Here is a 16,332-nt window from a genome sequence, read left to right on the forward strand (position 1 = left end):
GGATTATTGTGTTGAGTAATGAGAGTTTTCGTGTGAGCTTTACGATGGTCTCTCTTGTATATACGGGAGAATAAAGTTAAATCGACGTAATGTTGGTAGAGTGAAACTCAAAATATACACCCAAAATGCTACCTAAAAGTAAACTAAAAGCAAGCATAAAGGAAAGTTACGATATTGCATTTACTACATGGTTATATGGAGATGAGAATGTGATTCTATCATTTGCATAAAGTTGAAATTGCTCGCAGATTCTCTCCTGGTAGTGTTTTTGATTTGAGTTAGCAAAAAAAATGGGATTCCAAATAGGACAGAGTGTGATTACTTTGCAGAGTGCGTTTTATCGCTCTGTCCCACTAATTTTTTCTGAAGCTTTACCAAAGTTGTTCAGTTACATGCAATAAGCGTCTTGCGAAGTATTCTGCCACAAAGACTTGATAATCTTTTCCTTGAACATTATAGTGTTCCTTTTGTTGTCTTATGGCGCATTCTTGCAATTTTCTTGAGTGCGTCAAGTTGCAATTAGTCTCTCTTGACTGTTTTATGTTGAGGGATGGTTACGAGAAGATGAATGTACCACAAGAGAGAGAGAAAGCTTCTCATGGGAGTGAAAGCTCTGGTGAAATATATCTTTCCTGCAATGCAATATTTAAGTGAATATATCTCAGAGAAATAATTAACACAGCTGTTCTCCGCCCACACTCCCCGGATCAGCATTCTCATCTAATGTCTCTGCTGGTGTACATACTTTATGTGATCTTCGCAACTAAGATGAATTTTAATATTGCGAAGATTATATTAAATATGTCTGGTTGGAAAAAGCTTTGCAAATGGACACGCGCTTAATATGAGCAGGCAGTTAATGTGCGGGAAATTACGATGAATGTTCATGTGGGCTTGCCTTGAATCGCGATGGCGGGCGGTGTCATCAATAAATTATTTTATTTATAAAAATATTTTATAATTTAATATCTTGACAGACGAGCCGGGGCGAGTGGGGGGGGGGGGGGCATGGAGGAGCGGGAAAGCTGAAATGCCTGTGGGTTTGAATGAAAATGAAGACTCAATGTGATTTTTTGTCTCTCGTGGTCTATTTTCAGATTTCTTATACAAGAAGAACATTGCAAGAGGGAAAAAAACTAAGATATTTAGTAGTGCTATCGAGGAAGGAGAGGAAATAGTCGGAGGAGTGCGAGAGGTGATATAAAATGAATTCAGCTTCAATCCAAATTGCTGTGGCACAAACGACACAGACTGCGTCTCCCACGTCACCATCGCCATCATCCGGACAAATATCACAAAAGGATTTCCTCGAGGAGCCATTGCCGAGGCAGAATAGTTTGGGCGGCAGCAACAGACACAGGGTGAGTATCCGTCCCGTCATATAGTAGTCTTTGGAACTGCGTATTATGCGATGTATGTAAATTTTGGCGCTACACGGGGTTTATCGTCTATGGTTTGATGTCCATTTTCACTAGTGCGAATCCGTAGCATTTGATATGTCAGACTACTTCGTGTTTCGTCACATTATGGAAACAAGAAGCAATGTTATTTCTTGAAAAAGTTCTCTTTGATGTTGACTGCGCGTAATGCCAGAAGCAGACACTTTCAGCGCTTGCAAGAAAATCACGTCGAGACTTATCCCGAATTCATAATTTCATCGTCACGTATAAAATTCTACTTTATAGCATTTTAACACACTGTCCTCTGTTGATGTGTCTTAAAAATGGAGCAACGATTTGAATGCTGAAATGAATTCACAATGTCACTGTGGGGAGAATGATAAAACTTTACTAAATATTACATTTAATTAGCATGATGGGGTGAGAAGGGTATAAAAACAGCGCACAATTTAAATTCACATTGGTGATAATGATCAAAATTAATTAGAAGCTGTGGGGAGAAGACTAAAAATACTTTGAATTATCTTTTTATCTCATTTTCAAGTTCCAAAGTGGGAAATTTGCAAGTTCCTTAAGCTTTAACGTGAATGTATCTATTAATTTTAATGCATAAATTTCTCTTTGTAAGTTTTCAAATGATAAATGTTCGGAGTTTCTTCAACATATTTGAAGTTGCAACAATTTGCAATAACTACATATTATTCAACGAAGAAGAGAAACTGTAATCGTATTATTCTGAACAAAAAAAAAAGTTGTGAAGCTATTGATCTAGACGAGTTGTTTGAGAAGCGATGCAAAAATTCATTTTGTTGCGAGAATTCCCATGTGCGCTGTGAAAAAGAGCAAACTTTTGTCGAATGAATTCTCTGTGGAGAAAATTGCACTACGAACTTCACATACACATACATTTCATTTTCCAAAAGTGTAATAGGGATAATGGTTTTATGTACAAACAAAATGTATGTTGGTGTGTGTTTTTGTTTGCTTTAAAAGCAATAAATGACATCAAGCAAACATGAATCACGATGGTGTATTTGCTCAATTGTACAGCTTCAATTGGTTGGTTGTTGTACCCTTAAGGTAAATCACATATGATACAATTTAGTAAGTGAATATTTTTTAGGACAGGATGAAAAACACTGTGTTTAACTCGAAAGCCTCACGGGGAATTTCAATTTTTTTTTCACCTCTGAGCTTTCACAGCAAATGTGAAAAATTCTATTGCTTACCTTATGCGAGTGGCGTGTATGCAAAAAAGGGTCTACATGGGGAAAAGTTTATCTTATTTGGTTGTTGGTTTTTGTGTAAAGACAAAAAAGAATGTAGTCTCTCATGTCTCAATTTGTCTTCTCGCTACAATCTTCTAACCTGTATAATGTAATATGTTAGATGTTATTCCGTATTCCACTCCGGTGAGTTTTCGTTGGAAGCATCACCGACAGAAGACCCAACAGACGTTACTATAATCCTTTCTCTCATGGTGAAAGTTTTAAAGGCATTAGGGATGAAGTGGGAAAAGGCGAGGGTGGGAAAACTTTCATGTGCTTTGATGTTGAGGCACTCTTGTAGAGACAGACAGAGAGAGAGCAGTTCTTCTCATCTTTGGTATATACACAAATAGTAGTCATAATAATATTTGAAGAGCTTTCAGCCAATTGGATACGTTATTAATTAATATGGCAAGTAACCTCATGTACACCTGTTTCACATCAAATATTGATCGCTTTTTATCCCCTCCCCCTATAATATCACGATTCCCAGGAAGTGTATAAAACGGAAGCGGATTTCTCGGTATAATAAATGTGTGCAATGTTTCATATTTATCCTTTTTGGCAAATTGATCTTAAATGCCTTGTGGTGAACACGATGAAATTACATGAAAGATCTCACCCCTGGTTTTAAACCTTGGATATTAACTCAAAATGTGTTTCTAACTTGTTTGTAATTAATTTAACTTACCTATTTCATTAAAATCTTTTTGCAATGGAATGTGGTTTCCACCAACTATAATTGTACACACATAGACATAATTTACCCTTTCGCAAATTCGTACGCTGTGTGTAGAATTTCTCTGTGGGGGAGCCTTGATTGTTGCCACTCTAATCATGTTACGCTCGAATGTGTTGTAATTGCTACAAGAATGTTGATGCTAAATGAACCCCAGGAGGAGAATATAAAGTTTGTTTGTATCCCAAAAAGTTGGAATTTTAATTTTGAGTAAAAACATAATTTCTGTGTCTTCGGAGATTTAGTATTTCTCAGTGATTGCTCAGACTTAATAGGTTTATTAGAGTTGAAGTGAAGAGTAATTTGATTTGAAAATGTTTACAATTACTCCTGATATTGAGAAAAAAAAATGAGAAGGGTCGGAGAGACACTCGTTGTACTTGGTTTAATGGGGAACTTGGGGCCTTTACGAACAGGATGTGCGAAGACACAACAGAGGGTGAAATTGAAAGCTCTGTCCACTTTGGAGGACATCGTCATAAATCACGTGGTGTGGCGAGGGAAAAAGGGTTGGTGGCACACAAATGTCTTGCTGTGTCTGGGGCTCTGAAACGAATTAATACAGTTTGATCAGATACACAACATGAGGCACGAGCAATGTGGAGGGTCAAGTAGCAAGAGGAAATTGTATAATTCCCGCTTGGCTGTTGGTATTTTATCTTGCGGATGATTATTTCATATACACTTACGTCAGAGTCCTGCGTGGATATTTTTACCATTAGACGGGTGAAATATCTACTGATATAAATTGCATATTTTGCCATCATTTTTCACTCAACCTTTTGAATATCCTTGATTGTATTTCGTGAGTATAGTGGAAAATAATTTTCCCCGCTGTTAGTAATGTACCGTGTGTAGTGTGAAAAATGATTAATGATTTCCCTTCTCTCTGATCCTTCATCTTGAAGCATTAACACAAAGTCTCACATAATGTCTAGGATATGATGTTCAGTATTTAATACTTTCCTATATAAAGTGCCGAATTGTTGATATAACAGCGTAGTGTAATCAGTGGCGTGAGCTTTGCTGAAATTTCAGCCGCATTAGGTTAGGATACATCGTGTGTTCCTGCATGACAATGATACTGCGAAAGATTGAATAGATATGTGAGCTTGTGTAAGAGTATTTGGCGGGCTAATCGCAAAATATGACGAGCACGAGTACATATTGTCAAATTTATTATTCTCTCTGTGGATTATAATGTACTTAAAGGCACAAATTCAGCGAGGGAAAATTGTGTTGAGAACATTTTCACAAATAACAAAATTCTCTCTTGTTCTCTGCTGGCAAAATGTATGTAAAATGGAAAGAATAATGCAGAAAGGATGGAAAGCTCTCACTTAATCATGTTGAGGGTTAAATCTCATCGCAATCACCATTATCATTATGATTATTATGATACAAAATTAATAATATCTCGTGGTCGCTAATAGGATGAAAGCGAGTGCTGAAAGATGTCAATACGGCTGAGGGAGACGAGATAAAATGACGGGGGTTGAAAATGAGATTTATTGCGGGCAATTTGATGACTTTGTGCTTATAAAGGCATACAAGAGACAAAAGGGTAACATATTTGACAAGCAAGGTTAATGATATAAGTTCCCCGGAGTGGGGATGTTTTTTGTTTCTCCCCTCAGCGGGTGGTTTATGGGCGAAATAAAACATTTTTATTTCCAGCATAGAGACAGAAAAAAGAAAAATGGTGCGTTCGAGGGTGGGAAAATCATCTTGAGAATGCGTGAGTTATCAAGTCTCCTAAATGTGAGCCGGCGACATTGGAAGCGATTCAATGAGAGAAAGCGCGAGTGTGATGAAAGGGTTGAGAAAATCCTGAAGAGAGCTTTCATCACGCAAACGATGTCTCACTGATATGATAATTTTCACCCCGCACAACCGCTTATACAATTATATCCGCCCACAAGCTGTGCTGAGAAATAATTAATCAAGGAGGGAAAGATTACAATTGGGAAAATGTGTCACTTTTCATCCGCAAAATTCATATGAAGGGTGAAAATATAAGAGGGTCAGACAAGCGCTGCGCACAATTTTCAATGTGAAAAGTATAAAATTATATATTACATTTTCTTGTCTGTGTCAAAGTAGGTTAAGTATAATTAAATTAGGGGTTTAAACATGATATACTGAATTGAGATGAAGAAAAAGCTTTTCTGGTTGTGGATGAGATAAAATTTTCATAAGATTCTCTTTTCCCTTGACACTATATTTCTCTGTGACACTTTTTCTTCATCTCTCTTTATGCTTTAGGAAGCTTTCGAGTGACTCCTGCTGCTTATATAGCAATATCAATAATTCATAGAAACAGTGTAAGAGGAGAAACGGTGTAAAATCATTCCTTTAGCCTTGTTAATTCAATAAAAGGGAAATTTTATGAGTAATACAGTGTGTATGGGGATTGATTGATGGATAAAAATTCGTATTACTTCCCCATAATGAATCAATTTGAGGTCACGAGATCATTGCCTTGACTTTGACATGAATACCTTCACCTTTTTCACCCTCATCGTCTCTCTTTTTACTATCGATTGAAGGTGAGGGCGAAAAATTCCTTCACCTCCTGTTTGAAGAAAGCTCACATTCTTGCTCATTCCTATTTAAATTATTATACACTGGGGGTGGGTTTTCTCTGACTCACCCTAAGTTTCTCTCTATCTTTCTGTCTATCTCTTCATACAGTTTTGGTTGCTTGAAATATCGTAATTGCTATTGATTTTCTCATAATTACCAGTTTTAAAAACTTTTTCCACTTCATCCGCCATTTTATTTTTCGATAGACGCTTATTTAACTTATTTCTTTTGAAAAATGTTACATGCCTTTGCACTCCTTGTATATTCTCATTGTCACTGGGTACACAAACATTTCTACACAAGCTGCAAAATGTGATTACCTATGTGTATGCACATACATAATATTTGATATGGTGAGAATGTGGAGAATCTCTTTCATTTTTTGCCTCTGGCTCCAGTTATTTATTCACAAGAGATCACATCATGAAATTTCATTAATATTTTATTCAAGGTGTTTTAACTCACTTTGACTAGCGAGTAAATATTATAATACATACATGTAAGGCGCACATGTTTAAATTGCTAAGTGTAAATTTCATGAATCTAATGCCATACGTATATGCCAAGATTTCAGTGGGATTCTTTGAACGGAGCTTTTCGCGGCTGATGAAGGAAAGCGAATGCGAATGTGTGTGTGTGAGAGAGAGAGAGATAGAACGGAGAACACACAAGAAATGCTTATCAAACATATCATTTTCTGGCGCTCTTCTTCTTGACAATTTCATTGTTGTCTCTGAATTGATACAGGCTTTAGTTGCAGAATTCTGTGTTGAAGAGTGAGGGGATTACATGGAGAAGATAGAGAAAACAGACACGAAGAGAGTGAGAGAAATTTGATAAACAACCCTTATGTACATATATATGTAATGTACATAAGTATGGTGTAGGTTAGAGCTCTAAATTTGCGCTTATAACATCACAATGTGTACATCAAATGCGGAGTTTTGCTGAAAATCAGCAAAAGTAACGGTGGAAAAGGGACAACAACTAATTCTTCCTGTATGTAAAATGTGTTCATGTTGTTGAATTTTGCAAATGTAATCGATAGTAGTAATTGTTGTAAAATGCAATTAAAATTGATGTATTGATGAGAATGGAATACACTCGCATATCAGCCGGAATAGAGTGTATGATATATTTGGTATTGACCATCAATCTGTTGGTTTGACAATGTGTCAAATTCAACGTGAAATGGAATGTCCCTTCAATATACAATTGGAGGTAAAATAGGGTTAGTTGCTGTCCCCTCTTGAATCTCTCATACAATGTGCACGAAATTGGGTTTCTTGTATGTAATCCTCCATTGAATTTACGGTAGAGCATACCGTCTATGAAATCAAATTTTATAATTACATTCCTTCAAGGCATAACACACACGTGCATGATAAATATTTTCGTGGTGTATGAAGGATATGTCTGAAAAAGGGAGAGAAGCGTTTAGTAAATGCGTCATTTCTTTTCTCCCCTTCACGGACTGCCGTGTTAAGGAGGAACAGCACTTCGCGAACAATTCACGTGGCAATAAATAACAACTCTTCCAAGCATTACTCTGCTATGCTTTTGCCTCATAGAATATGGTGGTGAAATAAAGATAATCTGCTCGGAAGTTCCGACAAATATTTTTTAGTGCTCGCCATGTGGAAAGTTTGAGAATTTATTTCGCGAGCTTAGAGAAGAGCGGGGCAATGTTGGTGAAAGAGTGATGCGCACAATTCAATGAATATCAGTTTTCACGATGGAAAATCTTCTCAATCACTGTCTAAATGTTGCTCTGCTTTCCCCTAGAGAGAGCAAATGGTGTGTGATATGAGGGAAAAGAGAAATGACATAAATTAATCATAAATGATTTTTTACATAAATTTTCTTGATTGCTGTGCTACTGTTCTGTGTGGGGTGATTAAAGGAGAAATCTGACGTGTCGTCACTTCCTCCATTTTGAGTCCATTAGACCGTCGTTTCTACCTGTCACCCCTGAAGCACGCAATCTAAACACCTTTTCAAGGTTAGCATTTTGCACTTTCACAATTTTGTCCGCTGCTTTTGCCATGCTGAAGGAGTTGGAGAGTGAAATATTGCGGGAAAAGTTGATAAAAGTTCATGTAATAATTCTCACCCTCTGAGAATATGTCAGTTGTGACAGAAATGGCGATTTCCACATATTTGTGCAATCTGAGTGCAGCTGAAGGGTGTTATTTTGAAGCATGAATTGGTTTATTTGCGATTCTTGATGCAAGATTACACGCAATTACCTTACAAAAGGTTTCAATGAGTGTCGGATTCTTGATGTATAGAGAGCACATTGATTTTTTCCCTGAAAGCCGCTTCAATGTTAATTTTCCACCTAGAACTTTTTCCACTCTTTTCCTCTCTGCCTGTATATTGTGTACACATTCTGCAGGTATTCATTTGAGGGGCGGACTTGAGTGTGTGTGTGCGAGGCATGTGGCTTTATTCAATGGGTTGTATTTTATTGATTTTCAACCATAATCGGCCAGGGACCGACTTCATCCACCCCATTTTCCCGCCCCTCCTTTCGAATGGGGGGCGAAAGAACGAGAGCGAGTGGTTCAAGTCAGCAATTTTCGGGTCAGTGTTGAGCCTGTATACACGCGCGCTCCTTCACTCGCTCTGCACGCTCAGTGGTGTGCGATAGAGAAAGAGGGAGGCGGCCCGGAAAAGGGGTGGCATGGCCAGTGGGTGGTGGGAAAGGTGTGAGCGGTGGCAGAGTATTTTATTCTGAAAAGGTCTATTTCATGTCAGGGTCATAGCTCGTTGTTTTCCTTCTTAAAAGCAACTAAAACCGTCACTAGCATGGGAATAGAGGAAGTGAAGAGACAAAAAAGAGGACGATGAAATGGGATGATGGAAAAATGGCACATGCAAGGAGAGGTCGTGGGGGTGAGAGAGGGATGAAAGTGGAAAGGAAAATGTGAAAAGCTTTTGTATGAAGTAATTGCGATATTATGATAATGCCTTTTCTCTGTGAAATTTTATTATACTTAATTATCCATATGCAAGTGGCGGAATGCCTTCAAAAGGATCTGACATTATCTTGTTTGGCGCAGTTTTTGTCCTCTCCGTCTTCCATGCATTACAGTTGGGCTTCTTTATCGCTCCACCGCCAGTACATTATCGTAAAGATCCAATTTAGTGTCATTAATACAAATGGATATGAAAGAGAGTGTCACACACTCACTTTTTCTTCCACTTCTGGACGTAGACAGTGCTTTGTGCCTTTTAAAATATAGACTGGAAATTAAGGATACGGTTTTCATGATATTTCAGAATGGATGTGAGTGGTAAATGAGAGAACCAGACTTGGCTGTGTTCCAATGACAGTATCTTCCCATTCTAAATGCTACTGAATAATTGTTCTGGAATTTTATCTAGTTGACTTGATGGTGTTCGAATAAATAGAAGAGTGCGCACAGAAGGAATTGACAGTTTTATCACATTTGGCGTGAATTTGAGTGTTTCCATTTCCTTTTTTTATAATGAAAGCTAGAATTTTTTTTTAATTTCCTCTCAGAATATGAATGTTTTGTAATAACAATTGCAATGAATTTTGAATTTATTGACCTAGTTTTCTATGCATTTTAATTGTGTCAGTTTTAATTTAAAAAAAAATCTTTCTTTGGAATGAAGTTTTTAGCAAGTGATTAATTAAAATTGGCAAAGCGAAAAAACTAGTCAGATTCTATTATTTATAAAGGTTTTCAACGTCCCATTTCACCCGTCTTATTAAGTTTCTATGTTGGTACTTACAAATCAAATCCAATAAGAAGGATAATCGAGAATCTCGAAACGCTTTCTGTTCTCCTTCACTTTGCTTTATGCAGAGATATAAGATATGATGGCATTATAATATATTTTCGAGGTATATTTGTGCAGAAAATACAATTTGTTTGACTTAGAGATGCTCTATTAATGTCTCTGTGAGAGTCTATTATTATTAGCAAATCTGAGAGGTCAGTGCAGTTAATATGCAATCTATTGCGATGAATATGTTTACTCAGCCATTTAGCATACTATTCTAGATTTTCTTAGACTTTCTAATGGAATTCTGATCCACTTTATCCCCATCATATGTGAATAAACAATGCATATTAAGTATGATGAATGTGGTTTGGATTCTCATGCAAGAGAGCTTTTTCGAATGAATCGATTTTGACAATGAATTATAGAGGATATTTCCGGTGCTGTAGAGGCAGTTCATTGATAGCGACGGGCGTAGCATGAGCAGCGTTCTGTGATATTTTATAAATAATATTAGGAAGCAACAAACAATTGATTCTGTATAGTGAGTGTGGTGATTTTTAATGTTGGCACATTTTTTATTTCTTGAATCGCTGGCTATTTTTAGGGTGGCGGTGCCAAGGGTAAACATCTAACACGGAGTCATGCTATGCGTGAATCAACGTCACCACCACGAACACCGACACCACGATCTGACTTGCTGACGAGCACCGCGTCCTCGCCAATGACTTCATCTGGCGCGCCAGTGAACACGGCAAGTGTGTCGTCGTGCGACACAACTCCTGCCACATCGAGTGAATCTCGCCTCCATGTACAATCATCAGCCACATCGACATCACCCACTTCGGGGAGTCCGTCCCCCAACGTTCACGATACGCCATCCGTTATTGTAACGCAGCAATCTCAGCAGCAATCGCAAGTGTCACCGCCGATCATCTTCTCCATGGATGACGGGGGTCGGAGTCAACTGGACGTGGACTTTCCCAAATTGACGCCGCCAAAGTCCAAGTCGCCGCGCAACGCGGGCGACAAGGCGAGTGTGGGTCAGCAGATGAGCCCCAAGGCGCCCATGAGCAATCACACGAGCAGTGGCACGAACACGGAGACCATCAGCATACCCAGCCACCATCATCATCCTCACCATCGGCACCAGCACTCTCCGGGCAGCGTGTCGCCGTGCTCGCAGCACTCGAACAGTGCCATTGTGGATACTAGTCCGGCGCCCTCGCCGCAGGGGCCGCATTCCTATGAGAAGGACAGCCGGGGAGTGCGCGATGGGCAATGCAATTACGAGGGTGAGAGTGGCGATAGTCCACCGGACGGACCGGCGGGTGGACGTGGCAATTCCGAGCGTGGCGGGAAGAAGCACCGCAATGGTCCAAGTGCCAAAGGTACGAAGCCACGACTCAAGGCAATGGGCTCCTCGTCCAGTGCAGAGGGGAGTGGTGCGAGTGGAAATGGAGGCTGTGCTGGAGGTAACACAAATCCTCCGTCTCCATTCATTCCGCGTGACCTCTTTTCCTAATCGGTTGCCTTTGTGTACTTTCAGTAGATAACTTATCGGAACAATATACTGATCAAAATGGAGTGGATCTGATACAGTTCTTCAAGGAGACGCTGAATAAGAACATAAAAGACAGAACAATGTTGCTTCGCATAGAAAAGGAGTTACTTGCCTTAGTGTATGACAGATCGTGAGTATCGCTGTTGTTATTACTGTTTTTTTTTTGTATTTCAAATTATCCAGCTATCTGGATAGTGTTTTCCAAGTGAAAAACACAATCCAATCTAAAGCATTCACAACATGTGGAAGAAGAGTAAATGAAGTGTATAGAAAATCATGAAACTTTTCACCCATGTTTATCCAATAGCTTTATGAAAGTCATAGCAAGTACAAATGTGAAGAAGCCACAGAGAGAGAGGACTTGTGTCCCTAATAAAGCAGAACGTGCTAAAGTACGGTGGGCTTATGAAGATCTAACTTTGTTGGTATTTATCCACAACTGTGTGTGTGGCCAAGAAATGTTTTCAAGGGAAATATATCACACTATGCCCTTAGTGTATACTTTTCGAAACTGTTAACCTCAATCCTGTAAAGAGCGAAAATGTTTACTGGAAGAAAGTTTGTTGGCAGAAGAGGCCGTTTTTCTTGCAATCTTCCTCTATTTTGGCGTTATCTGACAATTTCTCCCTCTCTCGAAATTGCAGTCGTAGTCAGATAAAATTCCCTCCAGCATCGTCATACAACAGAATGCTAATTCACCGGACAGCCGCCTATTTTGGCATGGACCACAATGTCGATGCAACCCAGACCTGTGTAATAGCCGAAGTTACCAAGAACACGAGAGTTCCAGAAGTGAGTATTGCACTGCAATGTATTTTGTGGGTGATGAGGTGGGGTCGCACATCACTGATAAATGTGTGAAATTTAGTTAAATGGGGAAGTTTAACATGCAGCAGAACTGCTGTTTGAAAATGATGTTCCTGGGTGGCTTCCAATTAGATGTACATGTATTATGCAACATATAATGATGGGGAAAATGAATTTCCAGATTTTTCCAGCTACATAATTTCACAGTGAAGAATAATAAAATTTACACAACATACGGAATGATTTCGAGGAATTTTTCCCGGGGAGTTTTGTGAAATTTAGCGCTTAATTTTGTTTAATAGTCATTAATTAAGTTCAGTTTAAATTTGCTTTGTTCAATATTTAATTTATCGAGCAAAAAAGTTTTGGTGAAAAAAAAAGAAGTGGGGGAATTTCGCAGACAGCTCTTAGGGGAAATAAGTGTAATTTCGAAGAACTTGCAACTTTTACAAGTATATACCAACATTGTTGGGGTGAAATTGAAATTCTGTGAAAGAAGTTTTGTGCACTAAATTATTTTTCCCTCTCTCCAAAAGATAATAGTGATGTCATTGTTTCCGAGAAAGTTACATAATTTGGTAAAAAGTGTATGCTATCTTCAAACTCTGTTAAACTTCAATGAATATGGTGAATCATATAAATTTTCCTGACCATACGAAAATTGTTGGTAAACTTCCAATTTTCCAAAGTTGTTGTTCTTTCGGCCTTGTCTCTCCTTTTAGCAAAATCATTTTTAGAAGAGCAGGACTTTTGCCACGTTTTACATTTTTCATAATTTGTCTTCTTGACTCTCTGTGTTTTTCCCTTTCAAGATCCGCTTCGAGACGCTCATTCGCGACATTGATGAGCCACGCAAGTCAATTCTGAAGCGAGATTCACACAGCTTCGATGAGTATCGTCAGGGTTTGCTGCCGTGTCCGGATCGTGCGATGCTGGATCGCAAATCGAAGAGCTTCGAGGAGCGCGAGGAGGAGTACGAGCGCGCGCGAAGGAGGATTTTCAAGGACCGCGATGGTGGTGAGTGCTCAATGGAGGAGCAACACTGGCCATGGTCGAGCTCTGAGAGCTCAGAGAACTCTGGCAGGCACAAAATGGCCCAAAATAATCGCCTCCTGAAGGTTCAATCTCTGGTAATGTCGCCCACAAATTTGCAATCTACGTGCGCACTAAATCTCATTCTCGACCTGTCTTGGCAGTCGGTGGACACCAGAGGTGATGGACGCCCGTGTGTGTCGAAATCACACAGCTTCGGCGGGTATGGAGGTCCATTGCAGTCCACAGCACCGCATGGCCATAATTTGTCCCGTGGTGATTCGGTGACGTCTACCAAGAGTGCAGGACCGCGACTGTTTTCCAAGCAGGACTCCGTTGGCAGCACAAACACACCCTGGAGGTGTTCGCCGTCGAGCAGTGGGTGAGTTGCTCAAAATGCATTTCTATCATACCGCACATGGTTTGGCCAAAGGGATCAAGAGATGAAAAGTTTGGATTTATGGGAGTTTTTTTTGTCGGTCTTTTATGCCTTAAATCTGCAGTCTGTTGGTTCCTCTGGCCATTCCATGGACGATAACATTCCCTGATCTGTCTGTGACATGTGTATATAAGCCCTAGTTGCTAGTCTGTTCAAGGATTCGAGTAGATCAATGATAAGAGAGTGACTAGAATGATGTCCTCCACCTATATGGTATCTAATGTCCTCTTTATTTCTCAAATTCTGTAATTCTAAAAGAAGTTCCAATTGTGTTTGTAGATACAAAACACAAACACAATCTCTTCGTTCTGATTCCATAACACCGTCACCGACTGGTTACGGTAGCGGCGATCACACGCCTGAGCCACAATCCGTGCTCCCGTCGCCAGCTGCCCGCGGTGTCGTGTGGGCCGTGACGGATATGGCCAGTGTGCCGCGCGGTAGTGTCCTCATTGATCCGCAAACACTGCAGCCCATTGTCAATCAGGACGGGTAACTATAGTCTCGTCAATCGTGTTCTCATTTTTCTTTGTCTTGCATTAATTCTCTTATTTGTTCAAATAGCCATAAAAGAGATGTTTTTATAGTTTTTTTTCTTGAATTGTTCTGCCACTATACACAATCTTGCTCGCTTTTCCTTACTGCGTGAAGAAGAGAGAGAGAGAGAGGAAGCGAAGAATAATTCTTTCATGCGCAATTTCTGTTTATAGTAATTTTTTAAAGCATTCTTATGTTCTCAAAATTACATTCACATTTTTGTTGCTTATACTGGTGATGCACTAGAAAACATAGGAAAAGAGACACACAAAACAAGAGCAACAAGAACATTTTTTTTTTCTTTTTCTAACACACAAAAACACACACTTTGCTGTCGTGAAATGACTCGTGAAAAGGCAAAAACACTCGAGAAACTGTGATGATAATTTTCACAATTTAGCCCATCACTGCAGAATGATGGCTGTTGATGGTGAGGAACAATGAGAAATGTGTATATGTTGATGGTGAGAGACCATGAATGGCAATTAGTTGTGCAATTGTTGAGCAATATAAATTAAAATATTGCTTGCTATAAAATTTTTGCACAATTGTTCCTCATCATTGGGCGAGAGAATGCGCTTCTCTATGGTGAATAATTGTGCTTTTTTTTATTCATGTGGCCATTAATCAGTGCGATTGTTGAGCTTCATTCCGGTAACATTGTGCCTAAGCCAAAACACAATTTATCGAGTACCTATACTCGCTTTTTTATTCTTTCGCTCTTACCAACATCCCAAGGCTCACACAAGACCAAAGTCACACACTGGCAGACACAAATCTTACCGCTGTGCTTTATTGGATTGATCCTGCGTGCAAAACGAGCATTTTGCGAAGAAGATTGTCTTTCACTATCCCACATTTCTCAATTTTCTTTTCAACTTCATACCTTTCACACAAATTGATTCATATTGAAACAGATGATTTTCATTTTTTACTATCTCTTTTCCTTTTTATATTTTCCTGTAAAAAAGAATTTTAATAAAAAAAATGTTGTTTTTTTATGAAGGAGAACGAAAAAGAAGGTTGGCAGTAATATGTGGTTGTTTAACTTGTATTTTCAGTTCACTGTATTTATTTGATCCGTCAAATTTGCCACCAGGAAATCTTCACAATAACAATAACAATAATATAATGATAAAACCTCCAACACATGTGCCACGAAGCAAGAAGTATGACAAGACAAAGACATCAATGAGGAACAATGAGAATTGTGATGGCAATGAGAGTAATAGTTTGACGCACAGCGTTATTCTGGAGAATCAAACGATAAACTCTTCCACAGAAGGTATGAAATGATGGGAGAGATTATGATGTGTGTGATGGAAGGAAAAAAATACAATGATGATGTGTTCTTGTGTAGATTTAACTAGTCCCCAAATTGAGGAGGAGGAGGATGTCGATGTCAGGCAATCGGAGATTCCGGCACAGCAACAGCATCAGGTGGATGATCTCAAATCGCCGCAGAAAATGCAGAAAAGTCAAGCGACTAGTCCAAATATTCCCATACAAGAGGTGGTGACTCTTCAAGAGGTGGCAGTGAATGAAGTCGTAAGTTTGCAATTCACAAAACGTACATTCACCAAATATAAATATAGTGTTAAGTTGTAGTGACGAAAGAAATTCGCCTAATATCATCCATATCTAACTCTGAACCTTTCTGTGTCGCTCTCTCTCTTTCTCTCTCTCTGTCTCTTGCTCACCCTCACATCAGCCACCAATTGCGATTAATCAAAGCACAGGTGCAACACCGGCAAGCACAACAGCCACAATCAATTGCGAATCTGCTTACTTAACAACAACTGCTTCCTCCACATCCACCGTGGCGACAACCACGGGGTCCGTGGTGGTTCCCAGCACAACAGTCACGAATGCCATGAGCACCACCACATTCACTACCACCTCCGGCACCCAAAGCGCCACTAATCATCCCCATCAGCCATCGTCGGCGTCACATACTAATGCCACTCACAGCAGCAATAATGCACAGGAGACGATCAGGGTGCAGCACCACCAGCATCCCAGGCAGGGAGACACGTCCCTGGCCAAGTCGTCCGTGGTGCCGTCTGTGATACCTGTCATGGGCTATACGACCACAACGGGGTATCCAGCCATGGAGAATGGTGCTATGTTTCCTGCCCCCAACGCCCCATTCCCCACATATCAGCAAGGGGTAGGTCGCCTTCACTGGCCAATAGCTCTAGGGC

General features: G+C 39.6%; 1 protein-coding gene across 7 annotated transcripts in view; it reads left to right on the forward strand.

Annotated features, from left to right (window-relative positions):
• Nucleotides 1-16,332, forward strand: part of LOC132264293 (protein encore) — a 38,104-nt gene that overhangs the window by 18,414 nt on the left and 3,358 nt on the right. For 3 of the 7 annotated variants that reach the window (XM_059764413.1, XM_059764415.1, XM_059764416.1), the window contains 10 exons: nucleotides 1,098-1,361; nucleotides 10,357-11,224; nucleotides 11,299-11,443; nucleotides 11,958-12,105; nucleotides 12,933-13,250; nucleotides 13,317-13,534; nucleotides 13,871-14,083; nucleotides 15,190-15,413; nucleotides 15,489-15,676; nucleotides 16,116-16,298. In XM_059764413.1, coding sequence (XP_059620396.1) covers nucleotides 1,206-1,361; nucleotides 10,357-11,224; nucleotides 11,299-11,443; nucleotides 11,958-12,105; nucleotides 12,933-13,250; nucleotides 13,317-13,534; nucleotides 13,871-14,083; nucleotides 15,190-15,413; nucleotides 15,489-15,676; nucleotides 16,116-16,298 — 2,661 coding nt within the window. In that variant the 5' untranslated portion in view covers nucleotides 1,098-1,205. The remainder of the gene's footprint in view (nucleotides 1-1,097; nucleotides 1,362-10,356; nucleotides 11,225-11,298; nucleotides 11,444-11,957; nucleotides 12,106-12,932; nucleotides 13,251-13,316; nucleotides 13,535-13,870; nucleotides 14,084-15,189; nucleotides 15,414-15,488; nucleotides 15,677-16,115; nucleotides 16,299-16,332) is intronic. The other 4 variants (XM_059764417.1, XM_059764418.1, XM_059764419.1 and 1 more) reach the window with 4 other exon arrangements.

This window comes from Phlebotomus argentipes, unplaced genomic scaffold, assembly GCF_947086385.1.
Source record: "Phlebotomus argentipes unplaced genomic scaffold, Phlebotomus argentipes genome assembly contig_32, whole genome shotgun sequence".
Lineage (NCBI taxonomy): Eukaryota > Metazoa > Arthropoda > Insecta > Diptera > Psychodidae > Phlebotomus > Phlebotomus argentipes.